Source organism: Pteropus vampyrus, unplaced genomic scaffold (assembly GCF_000151845.1).
Source record: "Pteropus vampyrus isolate Shadow unplaced genomic scaffold, Pvam_2.0 Scaffold335, whole genome shotgun sequence".
NCBI lineage: Eukaryota > Metazoa > Chordata > Mammalia > Chiroptera > Pteropodidae > Pteropus > Pteropus vampyrus.
In genome coordinates this window covers 1495295-1520397 of record NW_011889116.1, presented here as the reverse complement: position 1 = coordinate 1520397, position 25103 = coordinate 1495295, and the positions used below count along the sequence as shown (strand labels likewise).

General features: G+C 35.1%; 1 protein-coding gene and 1 pseudogene across 8 annotated transcripts in view; one reads left to right on the top strand and one right to left on the bottom strand.

The window, feature by feature from the left end:
• STAG2 (stromal antigen 2) overlaps nucleotides 1–25103 on the top strand; it is a 119502-nt gene that overhangs the window by 50815 nt on the left and 43584 nt on the right. For 6 of the 8 annotated variants that reach the window (XM_011378222.2, XM_011378227.2, XM_023522166.1 and 3 more), the window contains 8 exons: nucleotides 6131–6227; nucleotides 10464–10540; nucleotides 12670–12874; nucleotides 14863–15014; nucleotides 16883–16956; nucleotides 18082–18205; nucleotides 18989–19087; nucleotides 19181–19260. In XM_011378222.2, coding sequence (XP_011376524.1) covers nucleotides 6131–6227; nucleotides 10464–10540; nucleotides 12670–12874; nucleotides 14863–15014; nucleotides 16883–16956; nucleotides 18082–18205; nucleotides 18989–19087; nucleotides 19181–19260 — 908 coding nt within the window. The remainder of the gene's footprint in view (nucleotides 1–6130; nucleotides 6228–10463; nucleotides 10541–12669; nucleotides 12875–14862; nucleotides 15015–16882; nucleotides 16957–18081; nucleotides 18206–18988; nucleotides 19088–19180; nucleotides 19261–25103) is intronic. The other 2 variants (XM_023522165.1, XM_011378228.2) reach the window with 1 other exon arrangement.
• LOC111730783 lies at nucleotides 8649–8767 on the bottom strand (annotated as a pseudogene).

Below are 25103 nucleotides of genomic sequence, written 5' to 3'. Positions count from 1 at the left end.
TTACTTATCTAAAAGTTGCCACTCAGGTTCCCTTTTGGGATACTTGATGTTTTCCAGCCACAGTATATACTCTGTCCCCAGACCTTTCTTTTTGTTTTTCTCTTTGCCTGGAATAGCCTTTTCTTCCTCCCTTCCATATCACATAAGAATGACTAAACTAAATGTCAGTGCTTTTGAGAAGCATTCTTGGGCTCTTTCTCATCCTATTGAGTCTATTTCTTACTCTTGTCTTTCCGTGAGAGCACTTAGTATATTGTATTACATTTATGTATATGTCTGAATTTACTTCTAGATTGTTAATTCCTTGATCAAGTACCATGTATAATTCACTTTTTGTATCCCCAGGATATACCCATCTTAGTAATTGTAAGTGGGAGTAAATAAGTACAAGACTGGCTATTGGTTTTAAATTAGTTCTTAACATTTTAAGAAAGGCAAAACCATGCATATGCCCCTAGTTCTGTTAGATAATAGATATTGAATTTTATTGAATAAGTATATAGCATATTATTTGATAATTAAAATTTTAAATATATTTCAGTGTGTTAGCTTGTATTACTTTTATTATAGCAGTCTTGTATTCCTAGTATAAACTCTACTCGATCTTTAACAATAACCTTTAATGTGATATGATGATCTTTTTAATGTGATGTAATCTTTTTGTAAGATTTCATTAAATATTTTTTGTATCTTTATTGATGAGAATAACCCTTGTTCCAGTTATTTACTGTTGTATAACAAACCACCCCCAAACTTAGTGACTTAAAAGAACAACCATTTTTTAACATAATGGTTTTATGGGCCTAGAATACAGACAGAACTAAGTAGAGATGGCTCATCTGTGTTCATATCCATGTTATCTGGGGCCTTAGCTGAGACAACTTCACTGCCTAGAGTTGACATAAACATTTAGGAACTATAGTCACCTGGAGACTTATTTATTCATGTTTGGTGCCTATTCTGCAGTGATTTGAAGGTTGGCTTCGGTTTGAACTTTTACCTGGAAAACCTACAAATGCTCCTTCCATGTGGCTTGCACTTCTTACAGTATGGCTTCTGGGCTTGGAGAGAGTATCCTGAGGAGGAGCGTCTAGTTCTTTAGTGCTCCAAGAACCCAATGTAAAAGCTGAATGGCCTTCTGTGACCTACTATTGGAAGCATCATTTCTATTGCACTCTGTTCTAGAAAAGGGGACATAGACCTTACTTCTTAATGGGGAACAATGTCAAACAATTTGGGGCCATGTTTTAAAACTCTCACAGTCGCAGAATACATTCTCTTGATATTTATTCCCCATACCATATTTAGGAATAATCTTAAACATGTTTCTTTCATAAATTGAGTTGGATAATATACACAAACTGTTGTAAAATAATAGAAAAGGACCGAAATCTAGAAATTCAGTTAAGTTTTAGGATATCTCCAGTCAGTCTCTCTGAGCCTGGTAATTCTTAGATAATATTTCCTCTTTCTTTTATGTATTGTGTAGTCATGTTATTTGGTTTTATACATCAAATTGTACATATTTTATTCATTCATTTTGTACCTAGTTTCATATTTATTGGTATATAAATTAAAACATTTTTCTCTCCCGACTTTTCGTTTTTTATATTAGCCATTTTTCATCTCAGTTTTTACAGTTTGGTTTATTTAAAAATTGTTTTTATCTATTTCATGTTTTTTTTTCCGTCCCCAAAGGAATAAAGTACTGCTTTTATTTTTTAGTTCATATTTTTAAAAAATTACTATATTGATATATATATATTTCACATACCATAAAAGTCACCCTTTTAAAGTATAAATTCAGTGGGTTTTACTATATCCAGAGTTGTTTTGCTATCACAATCAAATTTTAGAATATTTTTCAGTACCCCAGAAAGAAACCTCTTGCTCCTTAGCACTTTCTCCTCACCTGCCCCAGGTCTATGCAACCACTAATCTACTTCCTATAATTTTTTTTTCTGGCTTTATTGAAATATAATAGACAATTAGTTGCTTGTATTTACATTATACAATTCAATGGATATTTTTTCAATTATAATTGGCATACAATAATATATTGGTTTCAGTTGTATAGCATAGTTATTAAAGGTCTATATAACTGACAAAGTGATCACCTCACTAAATTTAGTACCCCTTCTCCCCTTTACATATTTATTACATTATTAACTTTTTTTCCTTATGCTACATTTTATATCTACATGTCTGTTTTGTAACTATACAATTGTACTTTTTAATCCCTTTGCCCTTTTTCACCATCTCAACCCCCCTCCCGTTTAGTAACCCTTAAAATATTCTCTGTATCTATGAGTTTGTCTCTACGTTTGTTATTGTTTGTTTTGTTCTTTAGATTCCAATTGTACATGAAATCATGATATTTGTCTTTTTCCATCTGACTTCATTCAGCGCAATACCTTCTAGGTCCATCAAAGCAATATCTTTTTCCATTTCTTTCCTTTTAGTCTGAGTTTGTCTTTTACTCGGAAGTGAGTCTCTTATAGGCAGCATATGTAGGGGTCTTGTTTTCTTATCCATTCAGCCACTCTAACTTTTGATTGGAGCACTTAATTCTTTTCTATTTGAGATACTTGTTGATAGGAATCTAGTTATTTCCATTCTTTATTCCTGTGTTTGATACATTTTTTTCTTCTTAAAGAAGTCCCGCCAACATTTCCTGTAATACTAGCTTGGTGTTGATAAATTCCTTTAGCTTATTTTTGTCTGGGAAGCTCTTTATCTGTCCTTCAACTCAAAATGATAGCTTTGCAGGATAAAGTATTCTTGGTTGTAGATTTTGGGTTTTCATCACATTGAATATTTTGTGCCAAGCCCTTCTGTCCTGCATAGTTTCTTTTGAGAAATCATCTGCCAGTCTTATGGGTACTCTCTTGTGGATAACTAACTGCTTTTCTCTTGCTGCCTTTCAGATTCTCTCTTTGACTTTAACCTTTGGCATTTTAATGATGATGTGTAGGCCTCTTTGGGTTCCTCTTTCTTGGTACTCTGAGCCTCCTGGGGTTGTGTGTCTCTTTCTTTCAACAGGTGAGGGAAGTTTCCCATCATTATTTCTTCAAATAGCTCTTCAACATCTTTTTTTTTTTTTTCCTTCAGGTGCCCTTATGACATGGATATTTTTACATTTAATAGTGTCTCATAGTCTCCTTAAATTATCATTATAGTCTTGGTTACTTTCTTCTTGCCATTCTGGTTGAGTGTCCTTGGCTTCCCCATCCTCTATATCGGTGGTTCAAGTCTCTTTATTCACTCTGTTGATATCCTCTAATATACTCTTCATCTCAGATCATGTGTTCTTCATTTCTGGCTGGTTTCATTTTACAATTTCCATTTCCATTTTTACATTTTTTATCTCTTTGTTAAAGTTCTCACTGAGTTCAACTATAGTTCCCCTATGTTCATTGAGCATCTTTGTAACCAGTGTTTTGAACTCTGCATCTGTCAGATTGCTTGATTCCATTTTTCTTCAGTCTCTGTTCTGTTCTCTCATATGGTTTCTGTTTCTTTCTCTTCCCATTTTGTCTGCCTTTCTGTGTCTGTTTCTATGTACTAATCAAAGCTCCTAAGTTTCCTGGTCTTACTAGTGTGGCTTTGTGTAGTAGGTGTCCAGGGGCACAGTTCTGAGAGGGGTTCAGCTGCAGGCCAAGTTTAGCCCCAGCCTGTGCCCCTCTGGGGCCACCTGTTCAGATTCATCAAGCAATGCACAGATGCTGTGTTTGAGGCCAGCTGCTACCAGTGTGGATCTTGGGGTTGGCTCAGTAAGGAGCACCTGACTCACCCAGGATACAACTGGATGTGGATTGGGTGGGGTTGCGAGTGGGGGGAAGGCAGAGTTTCAGGGAATCCTCTGGGCAGAGCAACCTCAACCTTTGTTCCTTTGTTATCTGTTATCCAGTTCGATGATTGACTCAACTATGGCTGGGCTGTGTCCCAGCACTGGGAGAGGGGAGGGCTCAACAGAGGAACAGTGGATACCATCTGCACTTCTGTTTGGGAGAGAGCCTCTCCTCCTGCCCTTGCGCCAAGAACTCAGTGTTCCATGTAGGTCCCTGGTGGCCCCTCGAGCAGCCCACCTGGTGTTGGTGCTCAGAGGAGCAGGTTCATCACTGTGAAAGCCTGCTTGCGGTCACGGCCCCTTTAAGAGGCGTGTACAGCAGCTGGCTGCCGCTGCGGTAACCTTGGTCCCACTCAGCCACTGGGGACTGGGCAGCCTAGCATCTTCACTCCCACCTATCTTCTACAGTTGCAAGTTGATTAATTATTTCTCTCCCTAGTTGTTGTGCTTCTGTTTGTCTAGATCCCCAGTGACTTTTCCTTGCTGTTTGCTCCGTGTTTCTGTCACAACTTTGATTTGGTTGCCAGAAGATGAACAAAGCTTCTATCATCTACGCCATTTTTCCTTTCAACAACCTATTTTCTATAATTTTTTTTTTTTTACTCTAGATCATATAAATGGGATCATATACTATGTGGTCTTTTCTGAGTGGTTTCTTTGACTTAGCATTATGTTTTCAAGGTTCATCCGTGTTGTGGCATGTGTTATAATATAACTTCATTCTCTTTTATTGCTGAATAATATTCCCTTGTATGGATTTATCATATTATTTATCCATTCATCCCTTTATGCACATATGGTTTGTTTTTACTTTTTGGCTTTTAAGAGTGAATAGTGCTGTTAAGAGTATTCTTGTACAAATTTTTGTTTGGATGTATGTTTTCATTTCTCTTGGGTAATACATACCTAGGATTTGATTTGCAGGGTCAGCATGTTAACTATTTAATTCTTTGAGGAGATGCCAAACTGGTCCCAAAGTGGCAGCAGCATTTTACATTCTTACCAGCTGTGTTTTAGCATTCCATTTCCACCAATATTTGTTATCGTCTTTATATTGAACTGCCTATTCAGATCCCTTGCTTATATTTTTAATTGGATTACTTGCCTTTTTAAAATGATTGAATTCTGAGTTCTTTATATATTTCGGACACATCCCTTATTAGATCTATAGTTTGCAGATATTTTCTCCCATTCTGTAGGTTGTCTTTTCACTTCCTTGATGGAGTCCTTTGAAACACAAAAAGTTTTTAATTATGAATAAGTGAAATTCATTTTTTTCTTTTGTCTCTTATGCTTTTGGTCTAATGTGTAAGAATGCTTTGCCTAATGCACAGTTACGAAGATTTACCTCTGTGTTTTAGGGTTTTAGCTCTTATATTTAGATCTTTGATCCATTTTGAGTTAAGTTTTGTGTATGTAAAATAGGGTCCAGTTGTCCCAGTACTATTTCTGAGAAGACTCGTCTTTCTCCATTGATTTGTCATGGCATCTTTGTCAAAAATCAAGTGACCATCAATGCAAGGGTTTATTTCTAGACTCTCAGTTTTAGTCCTTTGACTCTTACCTTTCTGCTCTTATGTTAGCACTATACTGTTTTGATTACTGTAGCTTTATAGTAAGTCTGAAATCATGAAGTGTGAGTTCTCCAACTTTGTTCTTTTTTTCAAGATTGCTTAGACTATTGTGGATCCCTTGCATTATCCTAAACATTTAGGATTGGCTTTCCATTTTCTATTAAGAAGTCAGCTAATAGGGATTGCATTGAGTCTATACATCAATTTGGAGTATATTGTCATCTAACTATATTAAATCTCCAGATCTATGAACTGTCTGTCCTTTCTTTTGATGTTTATTTAGCCTTCAGTTTGCCTTTCTTATCAATACAGCACTATTAGGGCTCACTGTTAAAAAATTGCTCTTTTGTTCTGCATTTCTTCATTGACTCAGGCATTTACTTCTTTTTAAAAAGTTTTAATTTTCATTCCATTACAGTGTTTATATTTAAATATTATTTAGTACAGTATTTTAGTCCAAAAGTAGTATGGTATGAATTTTAATATTTTATTGGATATCATTAATGTCACTAAGAATAAAAAGTATGCTTTATCAGATGATAATTTTACTAAGTTTGATTCTATTTTATTGTTAAAATTTAGTTAAAAATTTTAGTATGTTAATTTGAATTAATATAATACCATTTGTTGAATTTTAATGAATTTAATCAAACTTCATTCTTAGAACATTAGAAAAAGCTAATTTTTTTCCCCCCCTCTACTGTAGTCGGTGGTAGATGATTGGATAGAGTCATACAAGCATGACCGAGATATAGCACTTCTTGACCTCATCAACTTTTTTATTCAGTGTTCAGGCTGTAAAGGTAAGATATATTTATTATGGAAGCAGAATGTTCTCAACTGATCTCTTCTTTTTTGTTTCACCTAAAGATATATTAGCACTTCATATGGAAAATAATGCCAAGATATTGAGTTGTTTGCATTATAACCATACAAAAAGTATAAGGAGAAAAGAGCAAAGAACACAAGTGAGAGAGAAACTATGTTGAGAAAGTTGTGTTGATATTTCAGTAAAATTAATGAAAACCTTTGGCAGTTTATAATTGTTATGTTACTTTTATTAGATATGTTTCCCACTTTCAGTATCTGGTTTTAGGAACAAAGAAATGGATTAAGAAGGGAGGAGGAAGATAATGAAGAGAGACAGGTTCAGATGGCAGGGAATTATAAAATGTAGGGAATTAAAAAGTGCCATGAGTAACAGTAAGTAAGTAAGTAACTAAGTTAAAAAAGGTATTGGTGAAATTTTCGATTTTTCTTCTTAAAGGTAGAGAAACTGGATTGGGGAGTGGGATCTTGTTTAAAATGTTTTTTTTTACTTTATTTAAAAAGATTTTGAAGTAGGAATGGGAAAAATATAGAAATGACTTCCCTGGGACAAAAATAGTACAGACATTTATCAGGGGAACAAAATTACGTGCGATTGAAGAGTCATACATCCTGATCTGGATCAGTAAATGAGTCAGTCAAGATCATGGGCAGGTTCTGATTTATTCTGTGTCTCTCTAATACTTGTTCCATTCTTAAAATTCTAGAAAATGCCTAGGCAAATAAATGTTAAAAGTTTTCCAAGGGGATTACATTTTTCAATGAATATGGCACCGAAAACACAGGCATTAGAAGTCAAGAGGAGAGAAGGTTGCTTAAAAATAGATTTAAAAATTAAGATGCTAAAGAACAACTGACTTAAACAAATCTGAAGAATCCCAAGAAGCAATTTACTTAGATGTACTCCTTTAATTCTTTTTTAAAATATATAAACAAATTCATGTTTAATTAGCTTTTTTTCCTACTTTAATTTTATAATACTCCTTTAAAAATACTGTCATTGGAAATGGAAAAGTATATTATAAGAACTGTTGCATTTTATTTAAGGTCGATCACAACATTCAGTGCAGCATGCATATTAAATGTTATGTATATGAGGTCGGATAAACAAATATAGTAACTTCTCAAGTCTGTGATCTTCATAATGCTATAAATGTGGTCAATTTTCAGTGAACTTTAATTGTCTTTAGAGTACAGAGAGTTGCCTAGTTTACTTCTTACCTAAAGGTAGCTGCAAATCAACATTAGAAAATTCTACTGACTGCTCAGCAAAAGTGTTGTAGTGAAAATATGATGAACCATATTAATTTTTAAAAATGAAATGTTAATATTTTTTTTTTGCCTATGCCCAGTCCATCTTTCTGTAGTAGAAGTGTACAAGTACCTGTTTGTTATGTAATCAAAGGCTCTGTCCATTCTCTTTATATTATTTGAAAATGGAAGGTTCATTGCAGAACAACTAAATGAGTACCAAAAATAATTTGATGAGTTGAAATTCTAATTTTTATCTTCAGTCTTTTCTGTTATACCATAGATTGATCAGTATTAGTTTCCTAATTTGGCTTCTGAATTGTAGTTTTAAGACAAGACCATAGTTAGAGCACTTTCCTTTTATCAGATTCAGTCCTTCCCTTGCATCTGTGTTTTTATAATTCAGGAGCTTGCCAACTCAGCATTTGATTATACTTTGTCACAAACTACATTATCAAGATTTTTAAAAGTTGAAAGTATTGAAAACTTAAATTATCAGGTAGATTTAAATACTGCCATAATGAATATGTATATATTTTTGACTCAAAGCTCAATAAAAGGGAATTTATCATATAGTCAAAGTTAAGATCATTAAGTACTTTAAAAACATTCAAAATTATTTAGATAGAATTCTTTTAGAATTGAGTTAGAAATTCTTTAAGTACATACAATGTACCTTAACCTTTTTCCTGTGGTCTCAAGATTGTCAGTATGAGCATCAGTTATTTTACTTTAGTTATGCCCTCTGCAGCTATTGAAGTGTGGAGGGAATTTGGCCCTACACTGAATGGCTCCAGATTGCTCTGTGGTTGGGGAGTCTGTGGTCAGTGTCCCCCCTCCCCTTTTCTTTCTTGGTCAGCTCTCACTTTTTAGTTTACCAGTTTTTAGCAGTCTCACTTCATGTCCCCCACACTTTTCAGGCAGTAACCTCTGGCCTGATGTCCTAATGGCGCCTTGACACCTGCCTCAGGAGTTATGTGCATGGAGTTTGCAACAGCTACTTTTCTGCTTATTTTTTGGGTTTTGGCTGTTAGTCCCATTTCTCAAGTTCTTCCTCTCATCTCATAGACTATATCAAAATGTATACAGTATGTTTGCTTTGATATTTATTTGTTTATAATTTTTTTATTTTTTTATTTTTTTAACACCTCCACCACCTGGTATTCCTAGGTGATCTCTCATCCAAGTACTAATCAGGCCCAACCCTGCTTAGCTTCCGAGATTAGACGGGATCGGGCACGTTCAGGTTGGCATGGCCATAGACTGTATATAAATATTTAATAGAAATTGTTTCAGGAGTTGATTTACTTGTTCTCTAGCACAGCCAAGTTTACAACACCTGAGTATATAAAGTATGGGAAATTCTGAAGATATATCCATGACTCTAAATTAAAATAAAAAACCTTTCAAAGTGTTACTTGAGAATGCACTTCTTTAGCCAAGGAAGTGGTGATTTCTTCCTAATTTGTTAATACTTTAAAACAATTATTTCATTCTTTAATGTTGTGTTAAGTAAGGACTCTTCTACAGCGCTAGAAATTGATTGCATCCGGGGATGGGCAGCATGATGTAGATGAATAATGTCAGACAAATTATTTAACTTCTTTTTGCCTTAGCCGTAACTTCTTTATCTGTAAAGCTGGGATTATATAGTATCTGTCTCACAGGCTTGTTACCAAGGCTAAACATATGTGAAGTAGCTGGCATGCATAGTAGGCTCGATCAGCGTTAGTTTCCTGGTCTATCGTATTGGCTTTGTCATGCTACTGGGAAGTCTTAAGTTGCATGTCTACAGAGAAGAAGCTCAAGCATTACTTTTTCTTTTCAGGTTTGGGTTTGGAAAGAGCATGATGCATTATTGTTTTTAAATTTATATATACACACACAAGTACATGAATATAAAAAATATAGCTTGGCCAATTGAAATAAATCTATTATATCTAGTTTTTATAATCTCATCTTTCTGTGCTAAGACATTCTTCTTTTAGATATTACTATATTTTTAGTATTCCTAGTGATAAGACTAGCAAGGAATAAATAATCCAGCAATAGAAATGTGATTTTGAAAATCCATTTTTTACATTTGTTTTTTTTTTTTTAAATCTGACACTCCACCAGTGAGAAATTCATGTAGATCTCCCTGAATTGTCTGTTTCTTATAATTTTTTCCTATAAATTCCTTTCCGATATTTGATTTCTACCTGGCTAATTTTTATTGCTGCTTGTAATGTGCCTTTCTCCTCTCCCACCCTCCTTTAAAATTCTAAATGTTCTTATCAAATACCTTCTCTGTGAAACACCTGACTTATGCTAATCTTTTTTTTTTTTTTTTTTTTGGGTTTGAGCTATAGCCTGCCTTGGCATTGTCACTCATTAGGACACTTATTACATACCACCTTTAATATTTTATTTTTCCCTTCCTTTCTTTTTTGTGTTATTCTTTATTTAAATTTCCATCTAGATTATAGACTTCTGGATGGGCAGGAACTACAACTTATGTTTATTTAAAAGTCTTTTAGAGGATGATGGGATGTAGTTGCCTTATATCTAGTAGTGCTTAATAAAGAAATCCGATTAAAGTAAACTGCCTATTACACTTTCCCTTATCTTCAGATTCATCCTCAAGGTTTTAAATGTTACCCTGGATACTGCCTCATCTTGATGACATGTTTTATATTAAAGAGACTAAGGCAGTATACAATTATAGACATGAGTAAAGTAAGTCAGGTAGAAATGGCAAAGGCTCATTGTGCTAGGAAAAAAGATGTCAGTGTGGAGCTGTTTTCTTGTGCACATTGAGATTGGGATTTATGCTTTTTAGGGTTGAGTATCATGGTAAAGATCAAATCAAGTACGCCTTATTGTGTTACTGTAGACTTTTAAGTATCAGAGACTGACTTAGAAGTTCTCTTTATTTTTATTTTACCATAAATTAACTTTATAACACTTGCAAATTTCAGGAGTTGTCACAGCAGAAATGTTTAGACATATGCAGAACTCTGAAATAATTCGAAAAATGACTGAAGAGTTTGATGAGGTAACATTACCCTAAATATTTTGATAATTTTATGCATGTTGATCTTGATTTACTTTTGAAAGTATTCTTAAATTCTGAGTATTCATGTTGTGGTTAAGGGCTTTGGCATCAGATTCAATCAAATGATGGCTATGTGACCATGGGCAAGTTGTCTTATCAGTTCCATCATCTGTAAAATAGGGCTAATAACACTTATAAGACTGTTAATTTAGTAATGTTTGAAAAATTCCTTAGCATTTTATAATGCCTGGCACATAATAAGAACTTAAAAGATGGTAGCTATTATTATTGTCAAAAAAATAAATAAATAAAATTTCAAGGAAGAACAAAGCTTAGAGGCTAAGAACATTTTAGAATATGGTAAAAGGAAGATTTGGTCAATATTTGGGGAACCAGGTAGCTCAGGCAAAGGAATACATGTTGGCGTGCGTGCGCGCGTGCGCGCGCACACACACACACAGAATTTCATTGTTTAAGATCTTTGTTTCCAATATGAGTAGTAAAACAATACAAAAAAAAATAGCTTAGATGTGAGTTGATCTTTTATCAAGTGATGTCTTCGAAGTATTATTACCAATAAAGATATACTTAGATTTACTGTAATGTAAGCTGCTTCAGGACAGGGATTTTTCTTTGTTTTGTTCACAGGTGTATTCCAACACCATTCGTTTTATTCTTCAAAACTTTTCACTGTGAATTTTCAAGTAGAAAGCCTTGTCTCATTTTAGTTTAATTTGATCATCTTTTTCTTGCTTACTCTGAAGGGGCTTTCAGTTATCATCTTAAAACAGGGGTCCCTAATCCCTGGGCCACGGACCAGTACTGGTCAGTGGCCTGTTAGGAACTGGGCCGCCCAGCAGGAGGTGAGCAGCGGGGAGAGTGAGCGAAGTTTCCATCTGTATTTACAGCTGCTCTTTAGCACTAGCATCACTGCCTTAGCTCTACCTCACATTATCAGGCATTAGATTCTCATAGGAGTACCGGTCCCTGGTGCCAAAAAGGTTGGAGACAGCTATTCTAAAAGATAGACAAAAATTGTTAAAATGGCTTTGATGATCACTGAGTGCTATTTCTCAGTCTCCAAGTAGTTGAAGTAATTATGAGTAATGGTAGTATTTTAACCTTTTAATATTAAATGTTTTAGTGAGAACCTTCTTACTAAAAGGAAACAGCTATTTGAGATAAGAATCCTGAAATATAGTTTGAAAATAATCAGAAAACCAAGTCACTAACAATTGAGATGATACATTTCAATATAGTCAGTCACTAAATGAGTCAATCAGAAAATTTGAAAGAAAACCTTTTCGTGGAGTATTAGGACCTTATTCTCAGATGAGAAATAGTTCTACTTATATATGGCACAGCTTAAAATAAAAAACATTGTTCTAATGACAAAATTAAATTGTTAAAAAATTTACTAACCTGTACTGATAAAGTGATCTTAAGTCTCTAGGATACTCTTGTTAGAAACTCTTACTTTTAGAAGTTGTCTGTAGTATTGGTCTCTTATTTTTAAGGACTTGTTTGTTTTTGATTATTAATGGAGAATCTCAATGTAACTATGTTGAAGAATACCCCACTTATATAGAAGAGTACTCGAGTATCAATATTTCCAGGCAATATTAGCTACATTTCCATTTCTTTTTAAAATTATCTGTTGACTAGTTGATGTCCTGAAACTAATGAAGACATACATTGTAATCTTTTGATTATTTATATATCATACACCAATCTATTATACTGTCTCAGAATATGATTTCATCATTTTGAATTCATTTGAAAATATAACTTTGCTTTTGTTTTAAAGAAACTTAATAAGTATATTTTGCTTATCAGACTAATGTTTTGGTTTGATGGGAGAGGCTATTTATTTTTAACCAGAGTAATTGGCATATATTTGCATTGGTTAATGTGAATTCAGAATATCCATTTTGGTCTTAAATAAAAGCAGAGGTGATCAAAGGTACCTCTACCTTTGCATATTGTTCTGCGTACTTTCAGGATTTTATTGGAGAATAAAGGTGAGATAAAGGAGTCATTTCAGCTTCTGCTTAGGATATTTCAAAAACAAGTTAGATTTTATTGTTATATATTTTAAATAAAATTGCCATTTATATTTTTTGTTTTAGGATAGTGGAGATTATCCACTTACCATGGCCGGTCCTCAGTGGAAGAAGTTCAAATCCAGTTTTTGTGAATTCATTGGCGTATTAGTGCGGCAGTGTCAGTATAGTATCATATATGATGAATATATGATGGATACGGTCATTTCACTTCTTACAGGATTGTCTGACTCACAAGTCAGAGCATTTCGACATACAAGCACCCTGGCAGGTCAGTATTTAGAAATATTTTTTTGTGTGTATTTCCTACAGTTAGAGATGAAAACAATTTCCATTAAAAGAAATGAAATAAGTGTCATAAATTAATGTTGTTTATAAAGTTACCACTAGGAGGACACTCACCAATCCTCCAACTCCCATGAATTTGTGGGAATAGGATGATATTTTCAAATTTTGATTCTGTGAAGGCATATTACAGTTAGTATATAATGATTTTCTTATAGTAAACATACTTGATTATTATGCCACAGAAAGGGAAAAGAGGTGGATAGGAATGTATTGAGTTCTTAAAAGATGAGATGTTTTATCAGGGAGGATATTGACAGCAAATCTAGGGAGACTATCAGTCATTTTGGATATGTAGTCTTAATGACCCTTATTTTATCACTGGTATGGATAGTCTCCCTCATGGTATGATGGTCCCTTCAGGATGATGTTTACTGTTTAACCACATCACAAAAAGTTGATTTTTCTTACGTTTCTTAGTAACTTGAGGCTGAGTCAAATTCTTTGATCTTTAAATTTTAATGAAACGAGTTACATTTTTAAGTCTCACACGGTTAATTCTAGAACAGTGAATTTTGGTGTTGATGTTGATAAAATCTTTTGACTTCTCATTTGCGCTCAAGGTAAAATTGTACTGTTATTGAATATGTGCTTTTTGATTTGAGTTTGAATAAATTAGGTGCTAATTTTTACTATAATATTTTAAGCCTTAATGATAGAATATTTTGGTATATACAAAATTTTTTGTTTTCTAAGTGTGGGGATTTTTTTTTTTCCCTTTAGAGTATTTTCCCAAAGAATTAAAACTACGGCTAGATATATTTCTGATAAGTCCTCCATTTTAAAAAATAAAACTCAGATAATCCCCCTGTAGGTTTTTGTTTTTAGATTCAAAGTCACAAAAAATGAATGTGATCTTGCTCTATGAACTTAGGTGGTATTTAATGTTAAGAATTTGATGGCTAAAGTAAATTAAAACAAGTATGATGGTAGAAGGTGAATAATTTTAGATCAGAATGACAAACTGGTTTGCTGAAAGTGTTGAATAGTTCAGAGCAGAAAATTATGGGACTCTGTTTTAAAGAGAGCCAGTAGCCACAAATTAAGATTTAGTTTTGTGTTGATCTGTCATGGAATGAAAAAGGTCTGAGAATAGTCGAGTGAGCTAAAGAAAGCATAAAATCGTCAGATATTTCTTTTAGTAAGTTTTAAATAACAGGCAGTGAGTCTTGTTTCAGAAGCAATAATTCAGTAACAGAAGTTATGGGAATCTGGAGGAAGTCTGATTTTAAAAAAACCACTTTATTGAGTGATACTTTACTCTTTGTACTTACAACTTTTCATCTAGATCTGTTCTTCATAATTTCACCATTGTCTTTGTGATGATATGTAATAGAGTAGAATTAAAGGAAATCAAATACTGATAAAATTCACCAGCATTTTTATACACTTTTGATACAAAGCACTTAAGCTACCTCTCCCTTTGGTTACTGAAATAGTTAAATGACTGCTGTATGAGCCACAGTTTACTTAGAAGGTGAATCATGATTTCTGGAAAAGGTCATTGTAGGGGACATATAGAATATGGGATTTGAGCATAGTCTAGAGACAGATTACCTAGTTTTAAATCCTGGTTTAACTACTTATATGAACTGCGTAATCTGAGGCAGATTTCTTGATCTCCCAGAGTTTGTTTCCTCATGAATGAAATGAGGATAATAGTACTTAATTTTGAGAGCTCTTGTGAGGATTAGGAAATAATCTGTGAAAAGCATGTAATATAGGTAACTGACTGACGTTCAATAAGTATTTAATACATATTAGCTGTTGTTTTATTATTGTTGTCATTTGTAGCAGCTGTATCTTTTCTGTTAGAAGCAGAACAGATCATTTCGTTTTTAATTTCTCTTGATCTTAAATTGTAAAATTTTGCATCTGTGAGACTAATGTCAACATTTTTCCCTTTAAAAATAGCTATGAAGTTGATGACAGCTTTAGTGAATGTGGCACTAAATCTTAGCATTAATATGGATAATACACAAAGACAGTATGAGGCAGAACGGAATAAAATGATTGGAAAACGAGCCAGTGAGAGGCTAGAACTGCTACTGCAAAAGCGGAAAGAGGTAAACTTAAGTATCCACCATTTAAGCTATTAATATGTGACTAACTTGGTCACCATTAATTATGATATAACTTTGCTAGTTTATCATTTAAAATTTTTCAAAAGATTTTAATTTAAACAAAATATTTCAGGTATTTATATGTCTCACTTAGTTTTGTTGATTATTCATGCAAACAGGACCTTTTGCATATTTTTTTTTTCTGTATGGACTTGGATTAAAAGTTCAAGGCTTTTAAGTAAGGAGTCCTAGGCAAGTCTGACAAGTGGTTTTAAGCCTTAGTGTTATTCATCTCTAATGTGAATATATCTCTCTTAACTTCCTCCTTCAGCTTGTTAGGAAAAAATAAGGTTTCACTTATGTGAAATCACTTTGAAAAACAACTTTAAGCCATTTATGGTGTCTCAGTTGGTGGCTTTTTTGTGTGCTTAGTGTAGAGGCACTTGGTTAATGTTAATGACTGACCACTAAATTCAACTTTGAATGAAGAAAATATTTTTTCAGCCTCATGCTAATAGTAAATAAAATCTTTTGATTTTGTATTTGTGACTTAAATTTCTCCTTCATTGATGATATAATATTTTGCTATCTTATATTGGGGGTGCTAATTTTTATTTCTAATAGGCAAAGTCCGATGTTTCAAAAATATTAGTAATTAGTAATTAATGTTTGCCATGATAATCCATAAATTAATTACTTGATTTTGACATTGGTTGCGGGGGAGGGGCGGGTAGCTTTAGGTTTTAGTTATTTCTGAGAGAGTCAATAACTTTTAAAAATGCCTCGACTCAAGAAAAGCCAGAAAAATCTTGCCCATGTTTCTCCAATGCCTAAATACCTCATTGTTTTTATGTAATTTGAAATAAAGAATTGACTTGTCCTTTAATGTAGTTAATAAATTTCATCAAATGATTTATTAGGTGAACATAATGCATGTCTTAGTCCTTGAAATTATGGCCTAATTCTTGGACATACATTTAAGATTGAGAACACAGAATGAGTGGATCTATAGGGTAAAGGATTTTGAGATTAAAGTTCCTATACAAATAAAATAATACTTCTAGGTTAGGGTTAAGTTTTTACACATGTTGAAAAACCACCTGTACCTTCAACTATTTACCTGTGCTAATGAACATAAAAAGTGCATGTTCTTGTTAGCATTATTTGGAAAGGCAAGATCATATTCATGTAAAGAAAAATAAACGTTTTACAAAGCATGTAATGTAATCTAAAAGCTAATTGATGCTTAGATTGTGAAAGATTTTCCTCTTAACTCCAAAGCTCTGAAATAGTTTTCGAACACGAGTTCTGAATTGAAAATATATTAGAGTACATTAGTCAACCAAGATTCGAAATGTTAACTTGATTATTTCAGGCGAGCCTTGTTTTCCTCAAAAGAATTTTCAGGGAGACATATTTTTTACCGTTATTTTACTCTAATCCCTTTTGTTTTTTGAGCAGGCACTAGTTAATACAACTCTTCTTTTTCGGAAGATAAAGACTAAAATAATTATGCTTTTTGATATGAACATAAATGTTACATAGTAATCTGTATTATAATACACTACTTACCAGATTTCTTTACGTACCCTTATACAATGGAAATTTGTGAGCATTCAAAGAAATTAATCTACCAGTCAAATATTAAAAGCCAAGTCAAATATTCCAGGTATCAAGGGACATTAGTTACCTGATACATAACACCTGTCACTTTTTCTGTGTGGTTACTGTTGTCTAGTGGAATTAAAAATTAGATGTAACCACCAAAATACTTGGAGAAACCTGCATTTGTACTTGTAAGAACTTTGAGATGTTCTTTTGGTTGTCTTCATTACAATTGAAAAGATATTATGTGTTTTTTTTTCTTCCAGCTTCAAGAAAATCAAGATGAAATAGAAAATATGAGAAAAGCAAAACGGAAGGGAGTGTTTGTACATAGATACCGGTAATTAAGGACATTTTTTTTCCTTCGTAATTCTTATCTATTCAAGTTTGGAAGTGGCTTAGGCAGTATAAGTTAGTGGAAAGAATATTGAAGTAAGATCATTGTTAGAATCTATGTCTTCCACTGATTGAGACACTCAAGACAAGTTATTTAACTACTTTGAACTTGATGTTTTCCATCTGAAAAGTTGTGTAGTGTTGTTCTTGACTTGTAGCTGCCCAGCAAATGGAGGCTACTGCTATTATTAGGAGTCAGGGTATAAAATATTTCATTACTTTTGGGGAATGTATTATATTGGAAGACACTATACATGCTGACTCCTAACTCTCTTCCATTTGAATATCAGTGAGAAAATTTGGATAGATGTGAGACATTTTCTTTTGCTATTTTGAAAGAATAGAGGAAAGAAATAGATAATCTTACCACCATTTCTGCTTTAACCTATTCTTTAAATGTTGGTGGCATTCTTATTCAACTTCTCCCTCATTTCCTCAACGTGGCAGTTACTGAGTCAGGTTAACACTTTGTAATGTCCCTTTGTCCATTCTTACCTTTTTATTTCTGTGTCATTACCTTAGTCTATTCCTTTATCATTCTCCTGCCTAGAGATTTTTGAAGTCTCCTTAAAATGTTTTTTTCATTGCATTATTTCTCTGCACAAAAGCCTTCAGTGACTCACCAGTACCTACAGGAAGAATTAAAAATAATTTAGTCTTACATTCGAATACAAACTGAGCTTGGCCTCATTGTTATGTGTAATTAATTCTCACCTGGAAAATTATTCTCTAACCAGACTAGTGTGCATGCTGTCTTCTAAACATACCATGCCCAGCAGGTGCGAGCTAAGGCTGGGATATGGCATGGTGTAAAAGGTGGAGATTGGATTTTGTTGGTAGTTTTATTTATTTTTAAATATTTATGTGGTGATAATTATGCTTTGACAACTAGACTGTAAACTTTTGGCATTCAGAGGCCATGCTTCAGTTCTACTTTTAAATCCCCAGTAATACTTAGGATTGTGGTATATTCATCATAGGTTTGAATTATTTGGCATCTTTTGAATAAACCACAAGTTATATGGTATAGTGGCACTAATATGCATAATTTTTTCCTTCCTCCATTCAGTGATGCAATAGCTGAAATCCGAGCTATTTGTATTGAAGAAATTGGCATTTGGATGAAAATGTATAGTGATGCCTTTCTTAATGACAGTTATTTAAAATATGTTGGTTGGACTATGCATGATAAGGTAAGGTATGCCCTACAGATAGTTTGTCTACACATAGGCGGCATAGCTATCTGCAACTCTCATTCATAAAATTATCTGCATGTAGGTACACCTGGAACCACATTCCTATAGGTCTCTCTCCTTCATTCTGTTCTATCTGCTCCATGAAAACGTCGTCTCTATCACATAAAGTCTTGTAGATTTTTGAATGTTGGCCATTGTTTTAGCTTTCAGTCTTGAACTATTTTTTGTACTGAAATATTAGGATCATATAGGTGGTGGTGAGACATTTCTTAGAGCAGTAAGAAGAGTCCTTACTTAGTTGGTATATGAATGCTGTATTTTTTAAATTCCTCTTTTGACAAATGTGTGTTAGATTGTAAGTTACAACTTGGTCTCTGACCTTTTTTATTTTTTATTTTTATTTTTTTATTAATCTGCCTTTCTCTGAGGTTGCCTCTTCACTGGCCTTGAAGTTCTTTGTATATATCCCTTATAAATAGTAGTTTTGTAAAGGTAAACTTACTGTGAAATATGCTACTGTCATCTTTTACAATAGTATTTCTCTGAAAAAATTTTCAAAAATTTTTCATTTGACCTACAGAAATAGTAACTCCAAAGGTATTTAGTTTTAAATGTATGTATCGATTCCTATTTTTGTATTGTCAAAGATAAGTTTCAGAAGAAATGTTATTATATAGAACATATTTGAAATTTTAAAGTAGGAACTATTGTATATATCTTGAATATTCACATTGAAAATATGTGAAATTTTAATGCATTTTCTCTTCTTGTTTCATTTAGCAAGGTGAAGTAAGACTCAAATGTCTCACTGCTCTACAAGGGCTTTATTATAACAAAGAGCTTAATTCCAAACTGGAGCTTTTCACCAGTCGGTTCAAGGTTAGTGTTACTTTAAGTATTTAAAAATTACATATTAATTTGAAAGTATTTTTCTCTTTTCCTTTAAAAATATCTTTATTTTTTTGTCCTTAGGATAGAATTGTGTCTATGACCCTTGACAAAGAATATGATGTTGCAGTACAAGCAATAAAATTACTCACTCTTGTTTTACAGTAAGTATGTACTTATTGTATATTCCTAATGTCCAGATATCTAAATAATACATTAGAGTACTTAGTTTAAATTTATCTAGCTCTGAATTTTAATAACTTTAAGTCATGAGGTTTTACAAGTTTAGTTTTCTTGTGTAAAGTTGAGAAAATAGGAAGAGGAAACCATTGAACTAGAAAATTCCGAGCTAGGAATTCATGTGTTCCCATTTTCTTGGTCAGTTTCCTTTGCATTTTAGTGTCTTCATTGCTCTTGAAATAGTTAAACACGAGTATATTTAAGTGTGCTTATATTTTGTCACACTTTTAGAAATTAGTATTTACTGAAACTTACCTGTAAACAGTCTGAATTTAAACATATTCTCTCATGTTAAGATAATAGTGATACAATTCTTTTTTCCCTTTTAAAAAACGTGTTTATATATATATATAACATAATTTACCATTTTAAACCTATTTAAGTCTACAATTTAGTGACAAAATGTACATCATTCACATTGTTGTTCAGTCATCACCATTATCTATCTCTAGAACTCTTATCATCCCATACTGAAACTGTGTACTCATTAAACATTAACTCCTCATTCCTCCCACCCCTCCAGGCTTTGGTGACCACTGTTCTACTTCCTATCTCTATGCATTTGACTGTTTTAAGTACCACATGTATGTGGAATCATGCAAATTTGTAATTTTGTATCTGGTTTATTTCACTTAGCATAATATTTTTAGAGCCTGTCCATGTTGTAACATGTATCAGAGTTTCATTCCTTTTTTGAGGCTCAGTAATATTCCATTGTATGTTTACACTACATTTTATTAATCCATTCATCTGTCAGTGAACACTGATGTTGTTAACACCATCTAAATAATAATCACAAAAGGATCTCTTTTTAATCATTGCATTCTAATTATGACACTAATATGAAATATTCATTGTGTAAGAGTATCTAGTGAAATTCTGATGAAAACTAATGAGAGATGACTACTTAGTATGATCTTAAGTCATAATGCAAGCCATAGTAGATTATTAAATTTTGATACTGGTGCATGAATAGTCAGAGATCGGTGGCACAGAATAAAGAATACTGTAGACACAAATGCAGATACATCCAGGAACCTAGTATGAAGGTGAGGGTGGTATTTCCTATCAGACAATAAACGATTCTGTGACATCTGGGTTCTATTTGGGGGAAAATTAAATTGGATTCCTAATTTCTTATTAAAAAAAATTTCCAAATGGATGAACTGTTTAAATGCAATTAAATGAAACCATTACAGTACTAGATGAAAACTTGGGGAAGATTAAAATTTTATATAAAATGACCGAGTAAATCTTTCAGAGCAATACAAAATCTAGACATAAAAAAATCACTGAATTACCTACATAAAAAAACTAAAAATATGTACTGTATAAAATGCCATAAACTTATAAAATGAAGAACAGGGCAAAATATTTGTAGCATAGAAGTCACTTTCAATAAATCAATAAGAGCAGAAAATAATCAAATGTTAGTAACCAAATCATTGACGGAAAAGAAAATGAAAATTACAGTTTATTAAAAGGTGTTTAGGGTTTTCAGTCAGGATGGTGGTGAAGGTAAAAACTGTGCTTGCCTCATCTCACAAACACATCAAAATTAGAACTAAACTACGGAAAAACATCAAGAGTCAACTGAGGTCTAGCTGAACAGATGAACATCTAGGGACATACAGAAGAGGCACCTCGAGACTGGTAGGAGGGGCGGAGACACCAAACAGGCTGGTCCTACTACCCGCATGTGGTAATTGTGAATCGGGAGGGATATCTCAGTTGTGAAGTTCCCTCCAGAGGAGCGAGAGGTCCCGGCCCCACATGGAGCTTGCCAGCCCAGGGTTCCAGTGCCAGGAAGAGAAGTCGCCACATCTTCTGGCTGTGAATACCAGTGGAAATTGTGGCTGAGTGAGACAAAGGGCCACTGGATTCCTCTTAAGGAGCCCACGCGTGGACCGACGCACGGACTGACTGACTTGCTCTGAGTTCCAGCACATGGCAGCTGCTCGAAAAGCGCCAGGGGCATACAGAGAAGAACTGGGTTGTCTGACTTCAGGGTGAGGGCTGGAGGGGCATTTCCCCCGCGGCCCCCAGAGAGAGGTGCCGGCAGAATCCATTGCTCCTTTGTTGAGTCTTTCCCCCTCTCCAGCACACAGACTGGTGATTCCCTGAGCCCCTGTCCCACCCCACTTGCGGGCCCACCCAAGCTGCGTCCGGTGGCTTTTCTATGTAAGTGGCCTGTCTTGGCTCATGCAGCGGACTTTCCTAAAGTGTCTCAAAGATTCACAAAACCCAAACAAGCCGCATCTGGCCTTGGCATATCCTGTACCTGTTGCTGAGCAGCCCCAAGCCCGGCTCTAGGGGCAGCCGGCCTCGGTTCGCAGTTTGGTCTCTTGAGGCTCCTGGAAGCACAGCACGGGTGATGTCCATCTGTGGATCATTTGGTGACTCTTGCTAGGTGGCCCCGGGTAGGGCACAGGCTATGGTTGAACTTGGCCTTTAGTGGGGCCCCTCACACCTGTTGGCTGGCTTCTGACCGAGCAGGAGCACCACCCGGGGTGGCGTCTGAGGACAACACACCCAAAAGGCAGACTGGGCGGGCACCAGAGCCTGCTAAAGCAAATCCTGCTCCGTAGGGTCAGCCCTTCACAACCAATCAGCGTGAGGGTCAATCCCTCCCATTGATGTGCCAGTAGCAACCAAGGCTCAAGTACAACAGGAGGGCACACACAACCCATACAAGGGACATACCTGGAGCACCTGGGTCAGGTGACCAAGGAAGACTGTGCCACTGGGCCCCACAGGACACCTACTATGTAAGGCCACTCTCATAAGACTGGGAGACTTAGGAGCCCTACCTAATACATAGAAACAAATACAGGGAGACTACCAAAATGGGGAGACAAAGAAACACGTCCCAAATGAAAAAATAGAACAAAACTCCAGAAAAAGAACTCAACAAAGTGAAGATAAGCAGTCTACCAGATACAGAGTTCAGAACACTGGCAGTAAGGATGCCGATAAACTTAGTGGAAGAGTAGATGAACTCAGTGGGAGCTTTTAATAAAGTGATATAGAAAACAAAAACGGAGACAGAAAACAAAAAGCCAGTCAGAATAAAGAAAACAATAACTGAAATGAATACATTAGAAAGAATCAACAGTAGATTACACGAAGCAGAGGACCGAATCAGCGACTTTAGAAGATAAGGTAGCAGAAAACATTCAATCGGAACAGCAACAAGAAAAAAGAATTAAAAAAAATGAGGGTGGTTTAAGGGACCTCTGGGATGTCAAGCGTACCAACATTTGCATCATAGGGATACCAGAAGGAGACGAGAGGGAGAGTGGAGAGGGAGAACAAGGAATTGAAAACCTATTTGAAGAAATAATGATGAAAAACTTCCCTAACCTGGTGAAGGAAATAGACATACAATACAAGCCCAGGAAGTACAGAGTCCCAAACAAGATGAACCCAAACAGGCCCACACAGACACATTATAATTAAAATGCCAAAGGTTTAAAGACAAAGAGAGGATCTTAAAAGGAGCAAGAGAAAAGCAGTTAGTTACCTACAAGGGAGCTCCCATAAGACTGTCAGCCGATTTCTCCACTGAAACTTTGCAGGCCAGAAGAGATTGGCGCAGAATATTCAAAGTGATGAAAAGCAAGGATCCTACAACCAAGATTGCCCAGCGACGTTATCATTTAGAATCGAAGGACAGATAAAGAGCTGCTCAGTCAAGAAAAAGCTAAAGAAGTTCTTCAACAAACCAGTATTACAAGAAATGTTAGAGGGACTTCTTTATGAAGAAAAAGATCAAAAATATGAATAATAAAATGGAAATAACTACATATCTATCAACAATTACTTTAAATGTAAATGGATTAAATGCTCCAGTCAAAAGATAGGGTGGCTGTTGGATAAGAAAATAAGACCCCTACATATGTTGCCTGCAAGAGACTCACTTCAGATGAAAAGACACACTGAAAGTAAAGTGAGGGAAAAAGATATTTCATGCAAATGGAGACAGACAAAACTGGGGGCAGCAATACTTATACCAGACAAAATAGACTGAAACAAAGGCTATATATAACAGGAGACAGAGAAGTATCCAGTAATCCCACTTCTGGGTATTTATCTGAAGAAACCCAAAACATTAATTTGAAAAGTCACATGCATTCATACATTCATTGCAGCATTATTTACAATAGCCATGATATGGAGGCAACCTGGATGTCCATCCGTGGATGAATGGATAATGAAGAGGTGGTATACATTTATTCAATGGACTATTATTACTCAGCCATAAAAATTTTTAAAAGAATGAAATCTTGCTTGCTGTCTGCAACAACATGGTTGGGCCTAGAGGGTATTGTGCTGAGTGGAATAATTCAGACAAAAGATGAATGGTAATTCACTTACATGTGGATGTAAAGAATAAAACAAAACAAAAACTCAGATATAGAGAACATTTTGATGGTTGACATAGGGGAGGAGCTTGACAAAGAGGAAGTGGTTAAGGAGTACAGATTGGTAGTTACAAAATAGTCCTGGAGATGTAAAGTATAACATAAGGATTATAGTCAATAATGTTGTATAGTCAATCAGTGTATGATGTCAGATGGGTACTAATTTTATCGGCCTGATTACTGTAAGATAATATAGCTCTAATAACCATGTTGTACAGCTGAAAATAATGTAATATTGTATGCCAAGTGTAATTGAAAATTTAAAAAAATAGAAAAAAGAAAAGATATGACAAATTGTCAACTGGCCAAGGAAATGAATGAAATGAAAAAAAAGAAAGAATAAAAAGAAAAAGATGGGAGGAAGAAAGAAATGGTGTAGATGATAGAGGTTCTGTTCATTCATCTGGCAACCAAATCAAAGTTGTGATGGAAACAAGGAGCAAAGAGCAAGGAAGAATTGCCTGGGATTTAGGTGAACAAGCCCTACAACTAAGGAGAAAAATAAGAAATCATCCTGCAATGGTAGAAGGTAGAACAGGGCGAGAACGCGGGGCTGCCCGTTTTCAAGCGACTGAGTGAGAAGGAGGCTGTGGCAGCGGCAGCGGCAGCAGCCTCTTAAAGGGGCTGTGTCCGCGAGCAGATTTTCGCGATGATGGACCTGCTCGCTCTGAGCACTAGTGCTGATTTGGCTGCATGCAGGGGGTACCAGTGACTTAACAGGGAGACATTGTTGGAGTGAGGGCCAAGGCAAGACTCGTTGTGTACAGAAGTGCTGGCGGTATCCATTGTTCCCTGTTGAGCCCTTCCCCCCTCCCAGTGCAGGGACACAGAGCCCAGACATCATCAAACTGGATAAGAGATGTTGCTCTGCCCAGAGGATTCCCTGAAACCCCACCTCCCCCAACTCGTGGCCCCACCAAAGCCATATTCAGGTATATCTTAAGTGAGTCAGATGCTCCTTGCTGAGCAGCGCCTAGACTCACACTGGAGGCAGCTGGCCTCAGTTTCTGATGAGGCCTTTTGAGGCAACTATAAGCACAGCATCTGTGGACTGCTTGTTGAATCTTATCAGGTGACCCCGAAGGGGCAGAGGCTTGGGTTAAATTAGGCCTGCAGCTGAACTCCTCTCAGGAATGTGCCACTGGAAACCTACTGAATAAAGCCACGCTAATAAGACCAGGAGCCTTAGGAGCTTTGCTTAGTACATAGAAACACACAGAAAGGCAGCCGAAATGGAAAGACAAGCAGAAACCATATGAACAGAACAGAGATCCAGATATAATGAAGTCAAGCAATCTAACAGATGCAGAGTTCAAAACACTGGTTATAAAGACGCTCAATGA